Below are 25,583 nucleotides of genomic sequence, written 5' to 3' on the forward strand. Positions count from 1 at the left end.
TCACTGCGTAAAGATCACACGAGATTCCCAACTGACCAGTCAGTCAAGTGTGAACTACAAGGTGCTGGCAACAGTGAAGAGGATTGAAAGTTCAACTAATCTTTGTGATGCTCCTGAATAGGACGACCATACAAGCCGAGAGCACTCTTAGCTTTAAAAAAAAGCGGCTTCCCTAAAACACAAACTTTCACAAAAAGTTAACGTAATTTACCCACAACGAAGAGGAAATCAAGCCAAAAGCTAGGATTGTAGCTTAAAAATTGATAAGGTTTAAATAAGCGTCGTTTTTATCGCATGTGATTATCGTAACGTTGGATGATACCTGTCTGTAGGAGCGTAGCCGGGATTTTTCAAAGCGGGGGTCAAACTGTGTCAAAGTGAGGGTACTCATCAGATTGTCATGCTGTTTTTGCCACCTGTTGAAGGTTGTTTACTTAAAAAAGGTTTACAAAAGGGGGGGTCACGGGAACCCCAGCACCCTCCCCCCTCTAACTACGCCCCTGCTGTCTCGCTACTAAATTCCTCCTGCCCAATCGAACAGGCGAGGCTTTCAACTTGGCTTAAATTTTCTTCAGTCAAAGAAAACACACGGGGTCTTTCACCACAGCCAGTTGCAGTTCGCTCCTGAAGGCGTATTGTTTTTGTTTTTAATGAGGCACTGATCACTCCGCTTGCGTTCTAAAAAGTTGTCTCTTCAGTGTATTGCTCCAAGCTCTTGCATGTATCATGGCTTCACCACTGTGTGAGTTCAGTTCCTTCAAGTCGCTTGCACTCTGGGTTTTTACAATATATGCATGTGTACGGCTTCACTCTTGTGTGAGTTCGTTCATGTTGCTTGCAACCTGATGAGTCGTTAAAGCATTTATCACCATCTTTGCCTGTGTGGATTCTTTCGTGACGCTTCCAAGATGTTAACCCGTTAAAGCACTTATCACAATGCCTGCATTGATACGGCCTTTCTCCTGTGTGAATTCGTTCATGTTGCTTGCAAGCTGATGAGTCGCTAAAGCATTTATCACAATATTTGCATGTATACGGCTTCACCCCTGAGTGAATTCGTTCATGGCGCTTGAAATCTGATAGGCGCCAAAAGTCCTTTTTACAATACTTGCAGGAATACGGCTTCACTCCTGTGTGAGTTTGTTCATGTTGCTTACAACCTGAAGAGCTGGTAAAGCACTTTTTACAGTGCTTGCATGTATACGGCTTCTCTCCTGTGTGAGTTCGTTCATGTTGCTTGCAAAGTGAAGAGCGGCTGAAACTCTTGTTACAATACTGGCATGAATATGGCTTCTCTCCTGTGTGAGTTCGTTCATGTTCCTTGCAAGCTGATAAGAGGCTAAACCCCTTCTTACAATGCTGGCATGTAAACGGCTTTTCTCCTGTGTGAATTCGTTCATGTTTCTTGCAACCTGATGATCGGCTGAAGCATCTTTTACAATACTTGCATGTGTACGGCTTCACTCCTGTGTGAATTCGTTCATGTTGTCTGCAATGAGATGAGGTGCTAAAGCATTCATCACAATGCTTGCATGAATACGGCTTCACTCCTGTGTGGGTTCGTTCATGTTGCTTAAAATTTCTTAATTGGTTAAAGCACTTGTTACAATGCTTGCATAAATACAGCTTCACTACTGTGTGAGTTCGTTCATGTTCCTTGTAAACTGATAACTGGTCAAACAACTGGCATTCGTGTGCCTGCTCTGGTATCTTCGTTGCCATATCCATCACAGCAGGTTTTGACTGGCTACTTTAAGACGAAAAACATTTATTCTCTCCGGTGCTAACCCGGATGTTCGACTTGATTTTCTTTCAAGACCTGTATCTTGTTGACGTTGCCGTCAAGATTCCTAACAAAATGACAAAGACAACATCACATTAGGTTTTGTCACTTACCGGACAGCTTGGGGCAAACTCGGTTCACAATTCAATTGACGCTAATTTTTGTGTTTAATTTCCAGGAGGTATTAAAATAGATCAGTAAACTATTTAAAAATCCAGCTGGGAATACTCTTTCTTTGGTGTCACTTAAGTATACTGTTCTGTTGTCATTTCTGCGTTTTACATGGAAAATTATTAAGTAATTTTCTCAGTCCTATAGATAACTTGTTTATTAATGACTTTCCCTATTTTTTAACTTCTCTATGTTGGGTAAAGCACATATAGGCTAATAATTAAATGAATAAGAAAGCAAGCAAGTAAACAAATAAATAAACAAACAAGTAAATAAGTAAACAAGTAATAAGATTTTCGTGGATTCCCCTGATAACTGAGGGTTATCCTGTGCAAGCAAGCAAGCAAATCGAATCAGCATATTTTGGTTATTACTTCCTTGTCAGCAACATCTGTTTTTTCTGAATTACACCGGCCAAAGAAACAAATACCACCAAATAATGGACAGCATTGATAGGTCTGTATAATAGTCATAAGTCTGTAGACAAGCCAAGTGTCCCATCACAACTGTGCTTATCCCGATTTTAGAAGAATGAAGCGACTAGGAATATTTCTACCCACCTCCTGGATGGGATGACACTCCATCGCAGGGTTCCCCCCCCCCCCCCAACATTACGATCATCAGTACCCATCTATACACCTGGGTGGAGAGGGGCATTGTGACAGTAGAGTGTCTTGCCCAAAAAACAGAGCAGAATGTCCCTGGCCAGAGCTCAAACACAGACCACTTGATTTGGAAGAAGCTCACTAACCATGAGGCCTCACCATGCATCAATAAGCACTTAATGGCTGGCCCCAAGGGAAATAGTGAGTTTTGTTTCCCCAAGACCCTCAATGTTGAACCCCAAGGCAAAGCCGATGGGAACATTGAGGTTGAGGGGAAACAAAAGTCACTGTTTCCCACGGAACCAGTCATTGAGTGTTTTGTTATACCTCCCAACTCAAAAATAAAAAAAAACTGCGAAGAAATCGTTTGCTTGGGGCCAGCTGGCTCACAAATTTGCCGCAGTTTCAAGGAGCACGACCTGATCACATGCGAGTCGAAAGGTCAAGTTGTTGTTTCCCCAGGGAGTTGATGAGTTTTGACCCACGACATGTGACATGTTTTCCTGCAATTGTAAAAAGGAATTTACGTTCCTTTGGGGTGATCTGGATCAGGATCAGTGATCCAAGATCACTCGGATCATGGTGCATCAAAGGAACCGATGAATCCACTCTGGTCACGGATTCATCGGTTCCTTTGATGAACCATGATCTGAGTGATCTTGGGTTAGGGCACCCTAAACCTTTTGCAACACCATTTCTACCAACATTAACTGAGATTTTTATTTACATTAGATAAATCAAGCATCTTTGTACATGAACAATTAGATATTTCTACATGCATTCTCGTAATTTGCTACCTAAAGGCTGCAGCTGCATTTAAGATCTACAGAACAGACATTCAAGTTATAAAAATTGAAGGGGTGAGTGCAAAACCATGCTAAGTGACGATTTGGGTGAAAAAAGAAATTTTCGCGAAAGGGCTTGAATTTTTGCATGTGGTCTTCAATGTAATAGAAAAACGCGGCCCTGTATTTTTGTCGCTGGTTTTTGCTTCGTTTTCGAGTTATAACGTATGCAAAAATACTTGGCTTTTCCTAGCCATGTCTTTAGGAGTTTATTTGTTGAACAGCAAACAGGCAGACTGTTTATAGTGTATGAAGTCAAAATCAAATCTCACAGCATATATAGAGCGGAAATCTGGGAACAGATTGTTTACATCGGCTATTGTGACGTGAGCACAACAGGTGAATCGATCGAGCGGCAAACGAAATACCATCGAACTAAAAGGAGATGTGCCGCATTAGAGCTCTGTCAACTAATATCTTAAGCATTGTGTTAAAGTACCTTGTGTGCCTGCCTGGTGGTTGAGAGGCATCATAAAGCCTCGATAAACCCGTAAGTCATCAGCACGTTTTAAAGAATCAAAATGTGTTCTGAAACTTCGAAGGTAGCTGATGTATCGTAATCGTGTTATCGGCGTTCGAAGTCAGATCGAGCCAGGCAGCAAAGTCCAAGAGCAGTTCTTGCCCAAGAAAAATACCCTCTCGTGAGTTGTGGCCCATTTGCCAAGCGTTGCTAGTGTCAAAGTTTGGAAAGCGAGAACTGGTTTTTGAGTGATAAAATTTGTCTTGTATCGACCGCCATGTTTTCCCGCGCACGAGGTGTAAAGACCCTTCCCGGCATGCATTGCGATCACGTTCTGCTCGCGTTTCTCGAACTGGTAACTAGATTGTTTCGGCTTTTTTCATTTAAAGATAATAATGGCCAACAAGTAGCGATCGATTGTAACATAGATCTGTGATCCAGGTTGCTTTGATTTTATTTCATATCGGCATGATTTGTAGTGTTTTGAACTTCTGGGATCAGCGGACATGCAGATGTATGGAGACCCGTACGTTGCGCAGAAGGGTTAATTTGTTAAACTGTTAGGCGGTGCGTGACATAAAGCTACGATCGCGTTTGTCGAAAAATATGTATTTATCTCGTGATTTTTAGCCATTTAAGACGTTGCTGTATTTGGAAAAGTGCTTATTTGATGTTTATTTGTTCAGTGCAGATAGTCATTGTCCCAGATAACCAAAGTAAGTTCCAGATGTTAACACTATTTTCCGGCCGCCATATTTTACCTATTTAAACCTGAAATCAACATTTTTGAGCTTATACGTCGCGTGAAATTAACATTTTGCTGTTTTCTAAGTGAAATCAACATCCTTGCCGTCACGCGTTACGTGAAATCAACATTTTTACCTATTTAGACCTGAAATCGACATTTTTGAGCTTATACGCTGCGTTAAATCAACATTTTTCTGTTTTCTAAGTGAAATCAACATCCTTGCCGTCAAGCGCTAACGTGAAATCAGCATTTTGACCTATTTAGACCTGAAATCAACATTTTTGAGCTTATACGCTGCGTGAAATTAACATTTTGCTGTTTTCTAAGTGAAATCAACATCCTTGCCGTCACGCGTTAACGTGAAATCAGCATTTTGACCTATTTAGACCTGAAATCGACATTTTTGAGCTTATACGTTGCGTGAAATTAACATTTTGCTGTTTTCTAAGTGAAATCAACAACCTTCCCGTCACGGGTTAACATGAAATCAACATTTAAACCTTTTTTGACCTGAAATCGAGATTTTTGAGCTTTTACGTTGCGTGAAATTGACATTTTGCTGCTCTCTAAGAGAAATCAACATCCTTGCCGTCGCGCGTTAACATGAGTCAACGTTTTAACCCCTTTTGACCTGAAATCGATAAATTTGAGCTTATATAAGTTGCGTGAAATTGACATTTTGCTGGTTTCTAAGTAAAATCAAAGTCCTTGCGGTCGCGGCGGGCCGATCCTTTGTTATAATAAACCGAGGCGAGACTTCGACTTATAACAAAGGCTTGGCTTGGCTATTATAACAAAGGGTCGGCTCTGTTTATCATAACAAAGGCCCGGCTTCGTTTATTTGAAGACCTCGGCGGGAAAAGGGCGCTAGGTATTTTAATCAAAAGTGAACTTTGTCGAAAACGCTCCAAATTTCCCATACAGTTTTGTTTAGGTATGTTTAACAATGTCCCGTAGTTTTTCCGCTAAGCTTCGCTTCGTTTTCGAGATATTGCGTATGCAGAAAAACCACTCGGTTTTCCTAGCGGCGTCTTTATAAACGAAGCAAAAACCAGCGACAAAAATACAGGACCACGTTTTTCTATTACATTGAAGACCGCATGCAAAAATTCAAGCCCTTTCGCGAAAATTTTTTTTTTTACCCAAATCGTCACTTAGCATGGTTTTGCACTCACCCCTTCAATTATTCACATAATTACAGAGGACATATCCCTCTTTCTAACCAAGTTCAAGGTCCGCACTGTAGGTTACGGACCAAGTTTTTCCCCCATCAATTTATGGCCAAAGTACAAAGTGCATGGGCCATAAATCGAAGGGGAAGAAACGAGGATCCGTAACTTACAATACGAACTGAGAAGACGAAGTTAGTAAGATATTTATTATATCTCTACTGTGTGCCTGATGGGTTCAGAAACGATTTCTATTCACAGGAAACATGTTCAAATTTCTGACACACCTCGAAAGCAAAACAAGCCAATTTGTAATCACTTTTAGGTCCTTAGCACGCTTTAATACACGATTTAGAGTAAAAGAAAGTTTTAAACTTTTACTTGCATATAAAAGTTAAGAACACTTGGTGATAAATCACAGAACAGTTTGGCAACAAAAGCAACTTTAAATTTTAGCTTGCCGCACAGGAGAATACAGCCTGCTAAATTGACCAATCACAACATGTGTACTAACTGAGAGATATAATAAGTGACATTATAACAGAAAATGTAAGACACATTGCACTCAACTACTAATAACTGAACTACTAATGATTTAAATAAAATGATACCACCCAAGTATGGATAAGCAGCAAATTTGGAATTCAAAAATCTAACATTCTAACTGTACAAATTATTTATCTATTTTATATCTTGTTTTTGCAGTATTCTAAAGTTTTTCTCATCCCATTAGGTGTGGTGGTGTAGCGATGTAGACATGAGCATTGCTCTAACTGCGACTCTGGATTATTAGCACAGGTCATGTCCTTGGGCAAAACACTTTACTCTCGCAATGCCTCTCTCAATCCAGGTGTAGAGATGGGTACCAGCAAATTAAATGCTGGGTGCTAAATTGCAATGCGCTGAAATCCCATCCAGGGGGAGAAGAAATACCCCTAGTAGCTTGAAGCAACACAAATGGAAGGTAATGTGCTCATCTACCAGGCACGCACTAGGCTTGAATGGGGAGAGTACAAAACATGGACCCCCTTCGTGGACCAGGTCCATGGACTAGGTCTATCAAAATATGGACTGGGTCCATGGACCCCCTTTCATGGACCCGGGTCCATAGACCTCCTATTTTTAATACCCCTAAAAATACCGTAGTAAACAATAATAAAATAAAAATACAATAAAGTAAATAAATTGAAAAAAATTATATTAACATTTAATTAATTTTCAGCTTTGCAATCTTTCATGAAGTCACTTTTTAATGGCATTTCTTTAGCCAATGTAACTATAATGAACAGGGATATTTAATTTTGTATAATTTCTGAAACAATTAAATACAGTTAAGACTCAAATACATTGCAAGAACCTGCATTAGCCTTATAAAGGGTGGTGGTGGTGGAAAATCTAAGGCCCGTTCCAAATGCCGCTCCACTCATGTGCCAAACCAAACTTGATTAAGTTCGACTTTAGAGCGACTTTGGAGCGTCGGCTGGTTCAGACGGCGTACTTGCGTCAAACTTAATTCGGGAAGCTGGTGGTAACAATTTTGACGAGAAAATATGCATTCTGAATTCAAGAACTCTGTCCAAATAGAAAAGCTGTGACTAACATTTCGCTGTTATCATGCTGTCATAGCAATATTTAGGGAAGCAAATTCAACCTCAAGGTTCAGTGTTTGTATTTAGACAGGTTTTCTCCCAGTTAAATCGACTTGTTAAAGGGAAATCTAATAAGCTGGGCTATTATCATGACAAAAAGGCAAAAAAATGAATTTGCACCAAAGAAACTCGCTTACACAGTCCCGTTTCTCATAAATCAAAGGCATACTGGTATTTTGTTGTCTTTATTTTTAGAGACGACTTTGATGACTGGTCATGCCACTCAACTTTGAGCCAATCACAAGTCCCGTTATATGAAAAATAAATTACAGTAATTTATGCATTAGGTTTGATGCATGAGGAGGATCTTAACTCCAAGACAGACACCTACGATGCTCTTCTAAGCCATGCAAAGCTACCCTCCCTTCATAATAGACATCTTCAGGATATCGCGATCCTAATGTTCAAAGTGAAAAACGGCCTTGTACCTGACTACATAATGGAACTTTTTAGAAATTCGAACAAGGGCTATTCTCTTAGAAACGCTGACTTCGATCTGCCTCGTTTCTCTTCAGTTCATTATGGAAAACACTCCATTAGATACCTTGGTCCTTACCTTTGGTCAAAACTGAGCGCAATTGACAAAAATAGACTGACCATCGGTAACTTTAGAAAGCATATTAGAGACAAAGACCTCAGTGCTCTAATCGAGGATGCGTGTTCAAACTGTCTCATATGCACTTCTTAATTCTTGAACTACTCACTTAAACATCAATTTTTATTTCTCTCTTGTATTATATTGTATTTGTAATTTTAGAAACAGTTTTTAAATTATTTATCCTTATTTATTCATCCTAATCTTCAATATAGTAAATTATCGCATTTTTTAATTGTATACTGTAAATTTTAATATATTGTAAAGTAGTCTAGTGTACCCAATTAATTCTTAATTTCGTATTCTTAACTGTATATTTTAAATCTTAATCTATTGTAGTGTAGTAGTGTCCCCAATTAGCTTCTGTAAGCTAAATACTTACCCTGACACTTAAATAAAGTTATTATTTATTATTTATGAGAACGCTGTATGAATCAGCTGCCGCTCCAACGTCGCATAGAGCGACAGACCCTGCCGAATTGAATGTTGTTTGCCGTACCAAACCTAACCTGCTGAACCAAACTGATTCAAATGCCGCTCTTCTGCTGTACTTAACTCATCAGTTAGGTTCAGCGCATGAATGGAGCAGCATTTGGAATGGGCCTTAGTATAACAGACTCTTAATCTCTAGATCATTATAAAAATATGAGGGTGTTTACTGTCATGCCACAATTTAGTGATGAACTGCAACATTTACCCATCATGAAAACTGACATAATCAGGGCCTAAATGAACTGCAACTCTTACAACTGACACTGTCACCTTTGTAGAACCAAAGTCGAATTATTTATAACATCGCAAATTTTGTTTCTTTAAAACTGCTCACAACAAAACATTTGGCTAAAATGTACAAGTGGTCATATATTAGCAGTCTTTGTTTACATGGGCTGGTAAAAATAGGGGGTCCATGGACCCGGTCCATATTTTGATGGACCCGGTCCATGGACCTGGTCCAAGGAGCGGGACATGTTTTGTACTCTCCCGCTTGAATGAAGACTTTGACTTTTTACTTTTCTTTTAAATGGGCACAATACCTATAAGACCTGTTAGCTAAGAAATTTTAGGTGTAGTGCTCTGAGTCAGTAATTGCTAGTTTTGATCCCTTGAATCGTGGGAAAAAAAGCGATGACAGAATGACAGCTACATGTAAGGTCCACCTGGCAGCACGAACCGACCGTAGACCAAGGTGTCCTTGCGTGTAACAACATTCTACGACTTATAACCGAAATAACTTTTATTTCGTCCCCAGGGAGATGAAAAGAGTTAACGCTGTATTCAAAAGCTTAGTTATACATGAGAAAGGCGTTCTAACGACTCCCTTACCTTTGTAAATTTCGACTACTACACACCTGTGGGCCGCCATCGGCCGCCATGACATCACAGTATACGATTACACTAGCGCCCAGTCTCTCAATCTTGCAGTCCTTCAGCTTCCCGAGAAGGGATTTGAATAAATTTTGCTAACAAAGTGGCCTATTTTGTCCGCTTGCAGAGCTCTAAAAGGTTCTTATTTCGCTCTTCTTCCCTTAAGTAAAGCCTCTCGACCGGTTGGTACAACGTGCGGAACCGATCTCGAACCCCCTCATGATCATTCATGACCCCTTCTGGGCACCCTTCTGGACCCTATCTGGACCCCTTTGTGAATCTGTTACCCTCTTGTCAAGTCGACAAAAAGTTGAGAATACCTATTTTTTCAAAATTGATTCCTGAAACCTTTACAATGAATAACTATGACTATAAAAGTAGTAAAATTTTCCAATTTAGGTGAAAAACAAATGTGCACTACCTTCTATTCAGCTTTTCATACTGGAATATTTTATTGAGTAATCAGTGTCTTCAGATTTGCCTGATGTAAATCAAACATCAGTAAATTTATATGTGCGAGGATCTAAGAGTTCAAGTTCATTAAGAAATATATTTTTACAGTAAAATTTCGAATAACTCCTTTTTTGTACAAACATGTCTTACATCTAGAATCTCAGACGAATCTTTTGTCTGCAAGTTTTGCTATATCTTTTCTAATATATATATACTGGTTATATTCAATGCTTTCGTACCATGTAATATCCCACAGATCACTTGTTTTTTCTCGGTATGCACACCAGCCCTTAGGCAAATTGTATACAGTGGAACCCCGTTAATACGACCACCTTCGCGCCATGAAAAATTGGTCGCATTAACGGGGTGGCCGTATTAAAAGGGCTCTTTAAATAAGAAAATGACTGACTGAGCTTTTCAGGGGCCAGAATTAAAGAGGCCATAATAACGAGGTGGTCGTATTAACGGGGTAGTCGTAAGGCAGGGTTCCACTGTACCAAGAAAATGAAAGTGACAAGTAGGATATACCACGGTTTACCATGAAAAAGAGTTGCACATCTATTTTATACCATACCATAGTAAATACAGTAGCCAACACAGTTGATGAGAAATATGCACGGCGCACGCTGGGAAGGTTAGGTGTAATACTGTCGAGTCTACAACGGCTTTCCCGTGTTCTGATTGGCTGTGTTTTCTATGGCATGGTATAAATAACAGTACATTTCAAAACCAGGAGGTCTGACCTTATCCAATTCTCGGCCCGAGGACTAACTTAATTTGTGAACTTAAAATAACTTCTCCATTATGGTTTTCCCTGAGGAGTACTTCCCCATTCATCTGTTCTAGCCGATGACCTGCGAGTGTATAATCTTCACTATGGGCCAACATTCGCTCCTGGGTAGACTTCCATATAAAAAAGACGTCAATGCCAGTCGGAAATTTTGAAAAGAACTTTTGTGGGCGTGGCTTGAAATTTTTTTCACCCCTAACAGGTTCCAATTCTAAAACAACACATTATCCTGTCTTATTTTTTTCAGCTCAATACCCTAAAAGGTAGCACAAATGCTTCCTCAGTGGACCTTTTGAGGCTGAACACCCTCATGGACACTAACACCACTTTTTCAGCCCTTAAAAGGTACGATGAGCACTGCCATCCTTTTTATGTGGGAGTCCGCCCACCCCGGGCCAGATTAGGATCCGGACCCGAATCATGCCCGATTAGAATCCAGACCCAAATCATGCCCGATTAGAATCCGGACTTGAATCATGCCCGATTAGAATCTGGACCTGAATCATGCCCGAATAGGAAAATAACAACTTTAAAAGCTCTTTCAATCCGCTGACAACGCTTCAACTGTTGATGCTTTGGTACCAGTTGAATTAGTTAATTTTTCAATCGAGATAATTCTTTTTCTTTGGTAAACAATTGTCTAATCTTGGGTTAAAAGTGATTATCACTTATAATAATCAGTTTGTATAAATTTTATATTTTTGAATATCAGGGCTCAAAAAAACCCTATTTTCCACTTGCTTAAGACAAGTAGTTTTTCTCACTGAAATTTATATAATTGAACTGCGGAATATAGATTTAATTAGAAGAATGACCAGCTCCCGGTTGGTTTGATAGCTCACTGAGTTGCTTTTAGCAATTAACCAGCTATCACACACCTGTTCAAGCCTGAATGTTTTTCAAGCTTTATCACAACTACTTCAGTTGTGTATTTAACTATGACGGTCTTTCTTCTAATTAGGTCTTCTCCTTTTGGAGAAGTAGCTACTGCGTTTTTGCCCAATTTGGCAAGCATGTAGCCAAGCCATCTTTCAACTAAACAAACAAGTAAAATAAAGCGAGCATGTAACTACGCTGGGTAATTAAGACACGTTTAGGAGTTCCTTGTCCGATGGGCAAGTTGGAATTCAATTTTTTTTTTAAGCCCTGGATAACAATTAAGTCATTTACAACATATACCTTTTCAAAAGATAGCCTGTAGAGTTAACATGTATAAATTTGAATAAAATAGTTTGGGGGTTTGGAAAAAATTACATTTCTATCGGAACATTTGTTCCAGCTTCATAATTAAACACCGATGAAGTGGGAGCTAGGTTGTTTAACCTCAGTAGGATAGTTTGTAGTAGTGGTCTGTCCTGAGGATCCACTTTAAGCATGCTCACGATCAAACCATTCAGTTCAATTGAATAAACACTGAGAGAGAAACAAATAAAAAAAGAAAAACAAAACAATCAGTTAGTACTGAGCAAACCCAGAGCAGCACATTGACACATTTAGTCCTGTAATTAAGTGGCAGTCAGGGGAAGGGGGGCTAATTCAGTTTAGGATTGCCCGAGGAATTATTTTGAAATCTTCAGACAATCACCCAAAAGCCATTTCCTGCATTCTGAAAGACTTAGAGGCACAATTTGAGAACTGCTCCAGACCATTTTGGTCCACATACTTGAATAGTCATCTAAAAATATATATATATTAAACAGTGCAAAAAGCAGAAAAGCATGCATGGGCGAGCCTTCCTCTGCCCCCTCCCTACTGAAGCTAATGTCTTGGTCTCCTTCACAGCCATATTATTTGGGTCAGATGTACCCCTCCTGCACACTTTGAAGCATAACTAGATCTCCTACTGCACCCTTCACTGGCTGCACCTGTCATGGAGCTCATTACAGGAGACCCGGAGAATTACATGTATCAAAATGTTCTTCAGACAATGTCAGCTATTGCTTTAAGTCATGGGACAGAGGTGCTTCCAAAGTCACTCAAAGGGTGAGGCAAAGAGAAGCTGAACCTTTTGACATCACAGCATGTAACAAATAACACAAACCCATTACATGGTAAAATTGTAAGGGCAGTAGCTGACAAATAATATGGCAAGGATGAAATCAATTAAAATGTCCTTATGTTAGTTTTCATAATGTACCTGTCACTTGGTATTTGAATGTTCCCACTATTAGCTGAGAGTGCTGAGCCATCACATGGACTTTGACCTGATGTAAAGCAAAAAGAACTCATAATATTAACTTGTTCTTCACGTGCATTTTGTATAGTTACTCATGCAGTGGTCTTTAAAAGAAAATACCAAGTGCGACAATGTAAAAGAAAACTATAGGTTATGAACAGTAAAAACATCCTGTAATTAACAGGACCCAGCAGCTATTGTGAAACTTGTTTTACATTTTACAGTCAATACAGTATACTCTTAGATACCTGTGATGTTCAACGAGTCAACAAGTATAATACTGACTTGTCATGAGAGAGAGAGGAAAAAATATGTTTTTGACAGGCTTAGCCAGCTAGGGTTGCGACCTTGGACTTGAAAATGCTGCCCTCCACCTGCAGCCTCAAGAGCAGCATTTTCAAGAACTCTGACCACAGTTTTTCACTATTTAGACATCCCAGCCAGTAAATGATGAACATTTATGCTTGGAAAGTTTTGCTACACATTAATCTTGTATCATCTCAGAATCTTCCCTGATGCAAAGATATTCTCATGAGCCAAACATTTTTGAGAAAAAATAAGCCCCTTTGGCCACACCCCACCTCAGTAATAAGCATCTGAGAAAAAGCATACCACAGAAGTCTTGTGGTATACTTTAAATTGCTAGGACCTATTTCTGCAATTTTTTCCACAAACTGTATTTGTTATTTGTGTTGTTATGTTGATGCAATCCTGTACAGTGCTATGCACAAATTTGCACCCTCTTGTGTACTGTGCTTCGAGGGTATGTAAGAATTGGGATCATATAGTGGTCATATCTTGAGCTCTAGTTATCATATTTAGATGATCCAACATTAAAAATTGGAGCAACCTGATAACACTAATATTGTAATTAATGAGAAGAACAAACTTACCATAAGCCATGGCATACAGAGTGCAACCAAGTGACCACACATCACTCCTCTCATCGATTTCACAGTTTGACGGCACTTCAAACAGCTCTGGAGCCCTAAAGTTAGTATTTATATGATCAGTCAGTATTAATATTACCTTCAGTATATTGAATCCAGAAGAAGTTTCGGACAGCAAAACCCTTCAACAAAGCAGATGCATGTACACTTAACCTATTAATAATATCTTTACCTACCTATATGCAGCAGTGCATTCTTGAGCACATTTCTCTTGGAGGGCCAAAGCTTCCCTTCTACAAGAAACAATAAAATAACGTTGTAAAGCGCCTAGATCATGTTTGGATAGGTGCTATAAAAATAATATTTATCTGTTATTATATAAGACCAGAGAAATTTCAAGCCAACAACACGAACAAGCTTCATGACTTACGTGCTGAGAAAATAATAATCAAAATGTTTCTGTTCTTAGCACTTCATAGAATAAACATCAATGAGTGGAGGAAGAAGAGGCGGCCATGCTTGAAACACAAAATGGTGAAATGGCACTATGCAGAAAGTGTTCTAGTTGGCCTAAATAACATTAAGGTTAGCCTAACTATTACTGACTCAACAGTGATTGGCTGTCACTAAATGTAAGAGTTAACCCTTACAGACACCCATATCCCACAATGACTCTTACCCATAGTGCCAATTCATCATTTCATGTTTTAAATATGCCCAGAGAAGACACTGTGTAACATCTCAGTCACACACAGCATCAAGTAACTTGGGGTATATTGTTACTCTCTAGGGTTATGACACTAAGTCTGTTGTAGATTAACACATGGTTTTTTAAGTCATACACAGTTGCCTCCAACAATTTGTCAGCTCCAGGCAAGCATTTACTCCAGCCTGAATGGAGAAGTGCAGTGTGGGAATAAAATGCCTTGCCAGAGATCGCAACAGGACATCAATACAACAAGTTGTCCACTATCCAGATATACTTATTACATTGTATGCACCATTTTGCAAGACCAATAACAGGTAAACTAAGATTTCTCACTTACCTCGATGTTATGGTACATCTGGCCTTAGACACACTGCCAAGGTCCATCAACACCACAGTCATGTTAGGACCAAGTAACAAATTATGAGGCTGAAATAGAAAAATTTTACTTGAAAATTTACACATCAGTCTTGCCTAAGATATAAATCTAGAAACACACACTCATATCAAAGAGCTCCCTGTTGGAAACTTAACAAGCAAAAAAAGGGTAAATCTTGCTTAAGATGTGAAATTGTCTTAAATTCGTATTACATCCTAAAGGTACATGTACAACCAATTTACAATTTCTAATTAACAATTAGACCCGTAGCCCGCAAGGGCTACAGGTCAATAGCCATGAGGCAAAGCCGAATGGGCTATTGACCCGTGGCCCTTGAGGGCGAAGGGTCTAATTGTTTTAGTATCACCCAACTAGTCGGACAGAAAAGGCAATAATAAAGTTAGCAAATGCAAGTTGAAGAAATATTTATTTGGGAATAAAACAAAAGAAAGCGTCATGCTCGATGGCGCCAATTTCGCTACTCGATGACTATTATTAATAGTCCCCTAGTAGCGTAGCCAATCAAAATGCAGGATTTGCATTAGTCCACTAGTTGGGTGATACTAATCATGTATAGAGCTTGCAGGAGGTATTATGGCCTAATGGATAGTGCAGTGGACTACTCCAGATCAAGCCGACCAGGTTCAATCCCTTAATAAGTCACTGTGTTGTGTTCATGGGCAAGACAATGTCACAATGCCTCACTCCACCTGTAATGCCTTCTCAGTTGTTTTGATTATGTGACGCATCCTGTCATGCCTTAGTTTGAGATACGGGACCTTTAGTAGACCTCTCCTTGTGCGAAGGAGAACGTTTTGAAATGCTACCCAGTGTTTTTGTAGCTTCGCTACCTGGTTTAGTTTAGCTTCACCTGAAGCCACTTATGAGTATGGTTCATTGAAGTCTTTGACAGTGCTGAACCCGGATGATTTGTAGCCTCAAGTCATCACAACATTGTTACTGAATAAACAGATTGGATTGTTAGACGTATGACTCGTACAACTATGTTCTCACGCTCCATTTCACAATGAAAGGAGGGAGCTGCACCACCCTTAAAAATGAATGGGTACTGGCAAACTGATGGGCAACCTGGCAGAATGATGAGTAGCCTACAACAGTCTAGCACCCCTGGTCAAGGGGGGAGGGGGGATATCTGTACTCTTAGCTGTTTGGGCACAAAAGGATTTGATCACTTTCTCTGGCTGATTTTGCTTCTATTATCAACTTAGATGAATGACGAATAAGACCATGTAAAAGCACTGAAAGGCCAGGTTCAGCTATTAGAACTATGAATATGGACACATCAGTCTAAATTATTTACCCTGAGGTACCACAGCAACCCTAAAATGTTGATGGGAGCAAGTCCCCTCTATTCCCACCCCCACCCCTCCACTCCTAGACACACAAGCAGTCTCCCAGCTGAATTGCCTCCAACATTCTATTACACAACTGCAAACTCTACCCACCTTGATATCTCTATGGGCTAGAGGTGGCTCCAGACTATGAAAGGCAAGTATCGCATCACAAAGAGATTTGAACATGTGAAGAATATTTAACTCTGGTATGTAGCCCCCTTGACTTAATGTGCGTTCAATCAAATCTTGAACTGTTCCATCCTGAAAGAAATACAAAATATAATCTGAATATCAGAATCATGGTGAGTGAGCCATGCATTACCACTAGAGCTTGGATTGCATTTGGAGAACTTCCTTTCAGTAGTTTCACCAGAGGAAACCCTGTCCTGACCAATTTGATACTTCAGTAGGATCCATATTTTTTTGAACCTCCAAAACAACTGTAAATTGGTTTGCAAAATCAGATAGCTTGAGAAATTGGGAGTAACATTACAGACAAACAGTGTTCAACTGAGGGGAGGGAAAATTTGATTCAAGTTATCGGGAGGTTTGAAAAATCAACGGTTCAAGAAATGAAGACACTGTAATGGTTTTATTACTTTTCCCTGTGGCATATTTGTGAAGTAACATATAATCTGAAACATTTTATGTACTGATTTAAACTGGCAGCTCATTATACAAATTGTACATTTTGTATGATATACATGCATTGTTCACACACGTACAAACTCTGTTAAGTTTACAGGTCTGTAAAAATATGTCACATTTTATATTGTACCCTAATAAAACATATAGCAGTTTACAGGTGTACCTTGTAATATGTTACAAGCATGCGAGCCTCTTTATACGTTCCCTTGGTAACCACATCCACATCATGCAAGGCCAGAACACTTGGATGATCAACTGCTCTGTGAGCATCTACTTCACGTTCAAATGCCTAATGTCACAAAATAATTTGCAGGTAAAAAACAGTCAGCTGAGGAATAATTTGTGATACACTCTTACCATGTGTTAGTAAATTTAAAATTTTACATGACATAACATTTCTTTATAATTATTTAATTTTTAGAGCTCAACTGAGGGTCCTTTTAAGAGAGTTGCACCTCAAGACTTAAGTGCTAATTAATTCAGGATTGAGTGCTCATTTTCCCTTCATCTACGGTGAACATCCCTGAATCCTGTCCAAACTTTTGATTAGACATGATTCAAGGCAGGCGCTTCAATGATTCATTGTGGTACACCATAGGCTGGTTATATATATCAAAATTGCTGATCTGTATGCCAAACCTACCGTACCTCACCATGAATCTCTCCAGAGCCCTGCAGTTAGGCCAGTGCCCAACCATTATCTGGGAGGTCGTGGGATTGAATCCCATCAGGGACTAAGACTTTTCTTTGTCCCATGCTTGCAACATACTGAATATTGCATCTTTCATTTTACTTACAGTGTATGTACTCTTCAATACATGTGGATGGTTACAAACCTATCAAGTCAGACGGAATAATTATAAACTCACCTCCTCTTGTTCAGGGAGCTGGAGACGCATTCTTTTCTAAGAGAAAAGATCACAAGCAATAGAAAGTGAAAATTGGTTAAAGGAGGTTTTAATGATAATGTGCTCAGCAAATCAGTCTCTTCTTTAGTAAACATGTTGTGATTGGATCTTACTGAGAACCAACTGCAGGGCTTGAAAAAACTTGAATGATTTTCCGGCTTGCCCTTAGGACAAGTATCTCTCAAAGTTTGCTTGCAGAGTTGCCCTGGGCAAGTCTTAGTTTGCTTTTCAATGATTTAGTACGTTGCCAGATGAGTTGCCTCATCCCTTGCCCATCGGGCAAGTGAAAAAGAAAAGTTACATGCCCAAAAGGAAAATCTACTTGTCCCAGATGACCAGACAGCACTTTTTTCAAGCCATGAACTCAAGTCAAACCATTGCTGCTTTACACTACCTTTAAATAGTCACGTTTGTTTCCTTATTTGCATACAATTCTAATCATTATGACAAAATTTAACCTTCTTATTTAAGACATAAATTGATCTACTTTTATTTGTAGAGTAAGGTTGGGGAATCACCACATTTTGCAAACCTTCAGAACTATACCAAAGTCCTGTCAGGGACTTGGGAAATTTTCAAATTATTTTCTTATTTCATAATGTTTTGCACACTGTCAAACCAGCACCACATACTAAAGAAATTGCCTACCCTGCACTAATATAGGCAAGAGACATGCCCTGGCATATGTGCTAATTAGCCCCTCATTCAATGGACTCTTTTAAATTAAAACCTCAAGGCAATAAATTTCCAGCCCAGCTTCGCCCAGATACATGTATTATAAGTTTTTGACATGCACCCAAGCATTTAAATATAAAACCTACCAGGGCAAACCATTCCTTTCCATGATGCACAAGGTTAACATAGGAGAAAGCTGAAATTCAAAGTAAGACATGTCAGTCCAGATTCGGTCATTACACACACCACTACAGTGTGGCAGTTCTCAGGCTTCCCTTTACATAGAATGATACAAGCGTCCTACAAGCACCTACATGAAAAGAATCTTGGAAATTCCATCTGTAGACTTTCAGTCAGGATTTGAAAGAAACGAAAACAACTTTGGATCATGGCCCCATTTCATGGCAGACAAATTTGCCTAGGTGGCATCCTTCTACAACTCACATCCAACTCACATGTAACAAATCTCTCGATTCAATATCATTATTTCCTTGAATGTTTTGAAACGGAACACTCAGACACTGATTAGAGATTAGGAATGTTTGTTATGATTTTTTTTCCTGATATCAGAGCCCGATAGACAAGGCATTTTATACATCCTAGTGGCTACAAGAACACTTAATCAGATACGCTTCCTTGACAAAAGTTAAGTACAGGATTAGGTCAAGCAACAACCACATGAGGAGGACAAAACAATATTATGATGCCCTCTTTGTGCATTTTTAAGTGTTGTACAGTCGAACCTTGATTATTCGTACCTTGATTGTCCAGATTTCTTGATTATCTGGACTTTTTCGCTAGTCCCAATTTTGTCATGAATATTTATTAGTCATAATCAAGACCCATAGCAATATTCTTTTTAAAACTATATAGCATTAAATATAGTCTCCCCAATTAGTAGAGCATTTGTGCTCAGCTATTAAGAATGAGACTTACATAAAGTTGCCATTCATTCAGTCATTCATTTATGTGCAGTCAAAAGCGAGCTTGTTTTGCTTTTAAAGAGCAAAAGCAGCACTTGCACGCGTCGTAACTAACGAAGAACACTCGAATGCATGAGTTCTAATTGGCTCAGAGTTGAGTGGTTCAAGATGTACAGTAGACCATATTGTTTTCCAAACGATTTGTAAAAGTGTTGTTTCATGATTAAATGTTGCTTTATTTAAACAGTTTTGTTCTTCATTAATATTCATATTTTCAATTATCCGGACCCTCGATTATCCGAACTAATTCGTCTAGTCCCGACGAGTACGGATAATCGAGGTTTGACTGTATAATCATATATACATATGGTTATTATAGCAGATAGTACGCAGCTCTTACAAGGTCTCTCCTGATTGGCTCGATCAAACAATCGGAAACAATAGGGTACTTAAAATTCAAAATGGCGGACGATAATCGCGAAGCGCGAAAGTGAACAGAATGAGTTGTTTTGGAGCGGTATGTTTTCCTCTTCAGTTTTTAAAAGCCTGGCAACGGTTAATCTATAAACAAAGAATTATAACAGATTTACATCGCGTTTCCATTTTGGCGTTTTTGCGTTTTAAGCGCAGATTTTCTCTACGCATTACGCGTTAAGGATTATTGAAGCAGATTATTTTCCACGAATTATCAAACAACACTAAATATTAAACTTATTTGCAGATGATTCTTGCAAATGTTACCAGAAGTATTATTTTAGTTTAAGTAAGCTTACATTGTGAGTACAAACATAGTAGAATTTTGAGCTATTATTTACCCCAAGTAATTAAATGAATAATATTCGATCGCGTGTGGTGTTTGGAGGTTTTTATAGAATAATACACTTCATCAAGAACTAAACGCTACAAAATGCAAACAGAATTTCCAACACAATCCTAGTTTAAACCCCGCTTGATTAAAAATTTATGGCATTTTCTCTGCAGAGGGTAGAACACCAACTTCATTAAAGTTGATGATTAATTTTTCATCAAAGTGTAAAGCCTTGCTCAATCCTTAGGAATTACTGATCACTTCAAAGAACATCATAACAAAATAAATGCAAACAAATAATATTAAATCAAGATGGGGATCTTTTATAAAGTAGCTAGCCAAGTTTTTGTAGGGCTTTTAATTTACCAGATCAGTAATTTTTTGTCATTTATGATGCGGTCTTGTTGGCGAATTATATCAAAATCATTGAAAATCAGCTTAACTTTTCACAGAGTTGTAACACCAGATACAGCTTTCTGTTCATGAAATCATTCTTTTGGACACCTGCATAATAAAGATGCCTTCCTTTTATGGATAATTTACAGAGGCAGGTCCAGAGATGTTCAGGGAGGATGGGTGAGGGAATTTTTTCAGCCATAAGGGGGGACCTACCCTTGGTAAATATAGGCAAACTCATTGCTGTGGACACCTCTATGATAAAGACACCTCCTTTTCATAGATAATTTATAAAGGCAGGTCCAGAGATGTTCAGGGAGGACGGGTGAGGGAATTTTTTCAGCCATAAGGGGGGACCTACCCTTAGTAAATATAGGCAAACTCATTGCTGTGGACACCTCTATGATAAAGACACCTCCTTTTCATAGATAATTTATAAAGGCAGGTCCAGGGATGTTCAGAGGGGGAGGGGGTGGTTGAGGGAATTTGTTCAGCCATAAGGGGAAACCTACCCCAAATATTGCTCTAATTAGCTCTAATTGTAAGGATGTTGAATACTTTCTTCCACTGGTGGGTCTGTTATTGCCTGATTACTTTTGCCACTCAATTGAAAACCACTCTATTATATTTAATATTTAATTTGTTTTCTGGTTCGGTCTCCTTTTTGTGATCAAATGCCCTTGTCCCTATGTACTAAGCTGGGTGTTAACCAAGGCATTTTCTCATGAATACTGAAATTAGGTAAAGTAAATTTGGAGTAACTTTGTACTGTTAAGTTTGATGCAATGAATTAATTTTAAAAAAATGTGAAAAGAAACCAAGGTTATATAAACAAAGCCACTTAAGCTTAGCTTTCAAACTGTTTATTCTAAATAGAAACCTGACGCAATTTTAGCAATTCATAGACATAATGTCTCAGCAGAGCAAAACCTAAGGTGGGCAGTAACATGATAGTATTCAGTGAGGGATGTCCCACAAGTATTTTGATGTCCATTATTTCCAATATTTTGTATAGCAAATTCCTTTGCATTTTCATTTGGCAGGATTTTTTCCACCAAGTTCTGTTTCAAATTTAGTTTCTAAGGTTTCTGACATGGACAAACTAGTTTGATGTCTGCCAGTTGGCTCTGGTGCTCTGGTGCTTGAGGGATTCAGGGGGGGGGATATGAGGACTTTGCAGACGAGCTCCCAGTTGAGGATCTTGAAGGATCTTCTTTCCTTACTATCACCACAACTCCATCCTCAGGACTATCTTAATTTTTTTCTCACGTTATCGTCATCATCTGCTCTCATCACGTCAGTAGGCACATAAGGCTGCCATGGTCTCAATCCAGCACTGTCCTTTTTGCGCACCCAGCCTTGTTACTTTGTTTCTACGCGGGCTTTCCCCAAGTGGTCTCGGTTCTCCCTCTCGCCCTTCTTCCTGCTGGTACCTATCCCAATGCTGTGAAGTAGTCAGTCATTTACGCCCTGTCTCCTTAGTACTTGTCCTAACGAACTTAGTCCTTGTCCTAACGAATTCTACCTTCTACATCACACCTTGTAATTTACGTCATCAATTTTAGTGGATGTTTTTAAAATTATTTGAGGGGAGGGGGTGTATACACTGTTCATCAGTCGTTGATTAACTGGTGGTTGTCGAGAAGTTATTTTCAATTGGCAGTTGTAATGCGTTTAAGTGGCCGTCCCCGTTGTGGACAGGTGGCTGTTGTGAATATATGGACTGTCCGCTGGGACAACAAAAAGTGAATGTTGTTAGAGAGGGGGCCGTTACAGGAGGTTCAACTGTAATCATGCTGTTTTTTGGTGTTGTAATTGCGCCCTGAACACCTCACTCACTGACAAACAGTGTTAGGTACTTTTCCATGTCGATGTTGGTTAACGTATTGTACTAGCCCTACAAATTAAATTCATTAAATTGCAGTCCAACCTTTTCCAGCAATTCTATCTTGGATTGTATAATTTAGTTTCCTGAGAATTTCATCCTTTCTGAGAATTGGATTGATTCCAAATTTACCTTTAACCTTTTCCAGTGTTTCCACCCACTTGTTCTTAAACTGTCCTGTGTTTCTTTTTGGCTTATCCAAATGATCCGACAATACCAGGTGAAAGTTTTCCAAAAGCATGTATGCTCCCTTTTTAAAAGTAAACCACGGCATTAGATAATCTCTGAAAAGAGAGCTATACTCCATTTCAAGAAACCATTCACAAGAGATTCTGAGTGCCTCGTTTAGAGAGAAATTTTCGTTTGCTTCACTATGATGGCAGGCAATTTAAAGCCAATTTTAGCAGCCAGACAACACAAAGCTTAGAAACATTTAAATGCCTAGGGTTGTCCAGGTGCGTCAAAAAGCCCACCAAAGTGCTTGATGGAAGTCGAGTCAAAATAAATATAATATAAGACTGGCATAAATCAAGACAAACATGAAAGACAAAAAAACACAGTATCTTTAACACTTAAGAATAAAAAGCAGCGATATTAAAGAATGACGTTTCGACAGCTCCATGCCATCATTCTCAAATTCAAATAAAATACGTTATGTGAGTTCGTTATATAGTGAATGTTCGTGTGAAGGTCTCAGTGCATGTGATTAAGAGATAAAAATAATCGATGAGTAAAAATAGAAATATCAAGTGTGGTGCGCTTGAACTGTCAAATAACTGTCATTGTTCGTGAACGAACAATGCGTTGTTTATGAATACAAATGTGATCTGTGCAACGCAGATTATGTGGGCTATACATGCCGACCGGCGTCGACAAAACCTGGATCGGACCAGACCGGATCACGGATTGGATCACGGACCGGAACACGGATCGGATCACGGATCAGATCACGGATCGGATCACGGATCGGATCACGGATCGGATCACAGACAAAAAAAGGTTTTAAAGAAAAAAAAAAAACCCCAAAAATCAAATCGTTTATAAGATAATAATAAATAAAAAATAAAAGTGGAAGACTAAATATGTTAAATGAAAATAAGAATCCCGAATTTGACGCAATAACATATTAATTACAGAGAATGACAAGAGGTCATTTAAAAAGCCAAATAACCGCTTAATTTACAACGAATTTAAATTGTAATGAACAGGCAGATGTAGTTATATTTGAACGTTAGTTGGCTCGACGCTTGCGTGAACCTCCCATTCTCGTTTTTGAAATTGTTGTTCGTATCAGTAGCTAATTCTCGGCTACATTTTCGTGTCAGATGTGAGCATTACAGTTGGCGTTACAGTTAATGAGAAAACTTACGTACGAAAACTTATGGACATGGCTTGCTTTAAAGGAGCTACGTCACGATTTGCGCGTCTTGAAAAAGCTAGCCTAGTTTTTCAAGTTCGTCATTTGCAGCCCTCGTTAATCTTTGCCATCCTCAACAATCCTCATTCCGTTTTGATTTGTTCTTGCCTCTTAAGTGTTTTCTATCCTAGAACACGATCATTTTAAGGTTTTATTCTATTTAAAGGCAACTCTTTACGACCCCAAAAATGACTTTCCGCATCTAAGTCTTACTTACTTACCTACTTACTTACTTACTTACTTTCCTACTTGCTTGCTTGCTTGCTTGCTTACTTACTTACTCTAAAAATCGTGACGTAACTCCTAAAATGTTGTTTATTCTCGGGTTGCGTTATCGTTCACGCTATCGATGTCATTCCTATAATTTTTGTGAAACAGCTATATTTCCTTGAAATAAAACTGGTTTGTTTCGTTTTATTCCGGTGCGAAATATCGTATTCCAAACTCACCTCCGTGTAAAAATATAGACTTGTCTCAAAAACGAAAATTGTTTGAAATCATCAGGTGTTTAATTTTTTTAGTGTTTTCAGTTTTTGTGTTTCGATTCATACGTTCGTCCTATTATTAACATGCTGACTCGTTTTATGACAGTTTACCTTTGATGCAAGTGAATATACGAAATATCATTTATCTGAACTGCGGAGAAAGATATGAAGACATGATTGATCATCGCAATTATACACACAACTTAAGCAGTCGTGAAATTAAAGCCTGAAAAAAATTCAGGCCTGAACGGGACTCGAACCCATGACCTCTGCGATACCGGTGCAGTGCTCTACCAACTGAGCTATCAAGCCAAGTGGGAGTTGGTCACATTGTGAGTTCGTAATATACCCGTAGATGGTGAAGAGTGCAAGTGAATATACGAAATATCACATATTGAACTGCGGAGAAAGATATGAAGACATGATTGATCATCGCAATCAAAACCCAACAGCCTCAAAAAAAGTTCATCTGTGACCAGCTCCCAGTTGGCTTGATATTATAAAAGAATAAAAGAATATCACACCTGAATTAAATAAAACGTTCTGCTCACATTAGTCACTCTAGTGTAATTTGCTCAATAAAATTTTGATTTTTGCATTTTTTTCCTTGATCCTATCCGTGATCTGGTCCGATCCAGATTTTGTCGACGCCGCATGCCGACACCTATTTCAGCGCATTAATGAGCACAAGCATTCTGTCATTGGTAAACACCTGCGGGACGTACACAATCTGAGGAACAAAGATCTCCGTAACCAATTTACAATCCTCAAGAAATGCCGTCGGAAACTGGATTGTTTAATTTATGAAATGCTCTTCATCAAAAACAAAAAAACCAACACTTAACACTCAATCTGACTCCGTTAAAGCAAAACTTTTTATTTGACAGTTCAAGCGCACCACGCTTGGTATTTTTATTCTTATTCATCGATTATTTTTATCTCTTAATCATATGCACTGAGACCTTCACACGTTCATTCACTATATAATGAACTCACATAACGTATCTTATTTGAATTTGAGAGTGATGGCATGGAGCCGTCGAAACGTCATTCTTTAATGGTCTCTAATATCGCTGCTTTTTATTCTCAATTGTTTATCGAAAACCTTAGTTATTAGAATCTTTAACACTGTTTGAAAAATATAGTAAATACAGTCAACTATTAAGCGGCCACCCCTTATCAAGTGGCCAGATATCGACGACATTCCGACGTCGCAAATCGAAAAACAACGTTATCAGTTTTAGTGCAAAAACCGTGGTAAAATGGTCCACTACGCCTATAATTGATCAAGGTCCATTT

At 38.8% G+C, this 25,583-nt stretch overlaps 1 protein-coding gene and 1 pseudogene across 2 annotated transcripts in view; both read right to left on the reverse strand.

The window, feature by feature from the left end:
• LOC145497513 (uncharacterized) overlaps nucleotides 1-25,583 on the reverse strand; it is a 218,628-nt pseudogene that overhangs the window by 9,590 nt on the left and 183,455 nt on the right.
• LOC145498701 (serine/threonine-protein kinase 16-like) overlaps nucleotides 1,624-25,583 on the reverse strand; it is a 28,302-nt gene continuing 4,342 nt past the window's right edge. Inside the window, exons 2-11 of one of the 2 annotated variants that reach the window (XR_014050882.1) lie at nucleotides 18,517-18,566; nucleotides 17,657-17,692; nucleotides 16,951-17,076; nucleotides 16,251-16,400; nucleotides 14,746-14,834; nucleotides 13,936-13,992; nucleotides 13,703-13,797; nucleotides 12,771-12,837; nucleotides 8,450-12,046; nucleotides 1,624-7,737 (exon numbers count right to left, since the gene is read on the reverse strand). Coding sequence is in view for 1 of the 2 variants with exons in the window: in XM_081478624.1 (XP_081334750.1) it covers nucleotides 11,884-12,046; nucleotides 12,771-12,837; nucleotides 13,703-13,797; nucleotides 13,936-13,992; nucleotides 14,746-14,834; nucleotides 16,251-16,400; nucleotides 16,951-17,076; nucleotides 17,657-17,692; nucleotides 18,517-18,566 (833 nt within the window). In the remaining variant the exon portion in view is untranslated. Of the gene's footprint in view, nucleotides 7,738-8,294; nucleotides 12,047-12,770; nucleotides 12,838-13,702; nucleotides 13,798-13,935; nucleotides 13,993-14,745; nucleotides 14,835-16,250; nucleotides 16,401-16,950; nucleotides 17,077-17,656; nucleotides 17,693-18,516; nucleotides 18,567-25,583 lie in introns of those variants that run through there. The other variant, XM_081478624.1, reaches the window with a different exon arrangement.

Source organism: Orbicella franksi, chromosome 9 (assembly GCF_964199315.1).
Source record: "Orbicella franksi chromosome 9, jaOrbFran1.1, whole genome shotgun sequence".
Lineage (NCBI taxonomy): Eukaryota > Metazoa > Cnidaria > Anthozoa > Scleractinia > Merulinidae > Orbicella > Orbicella franksi.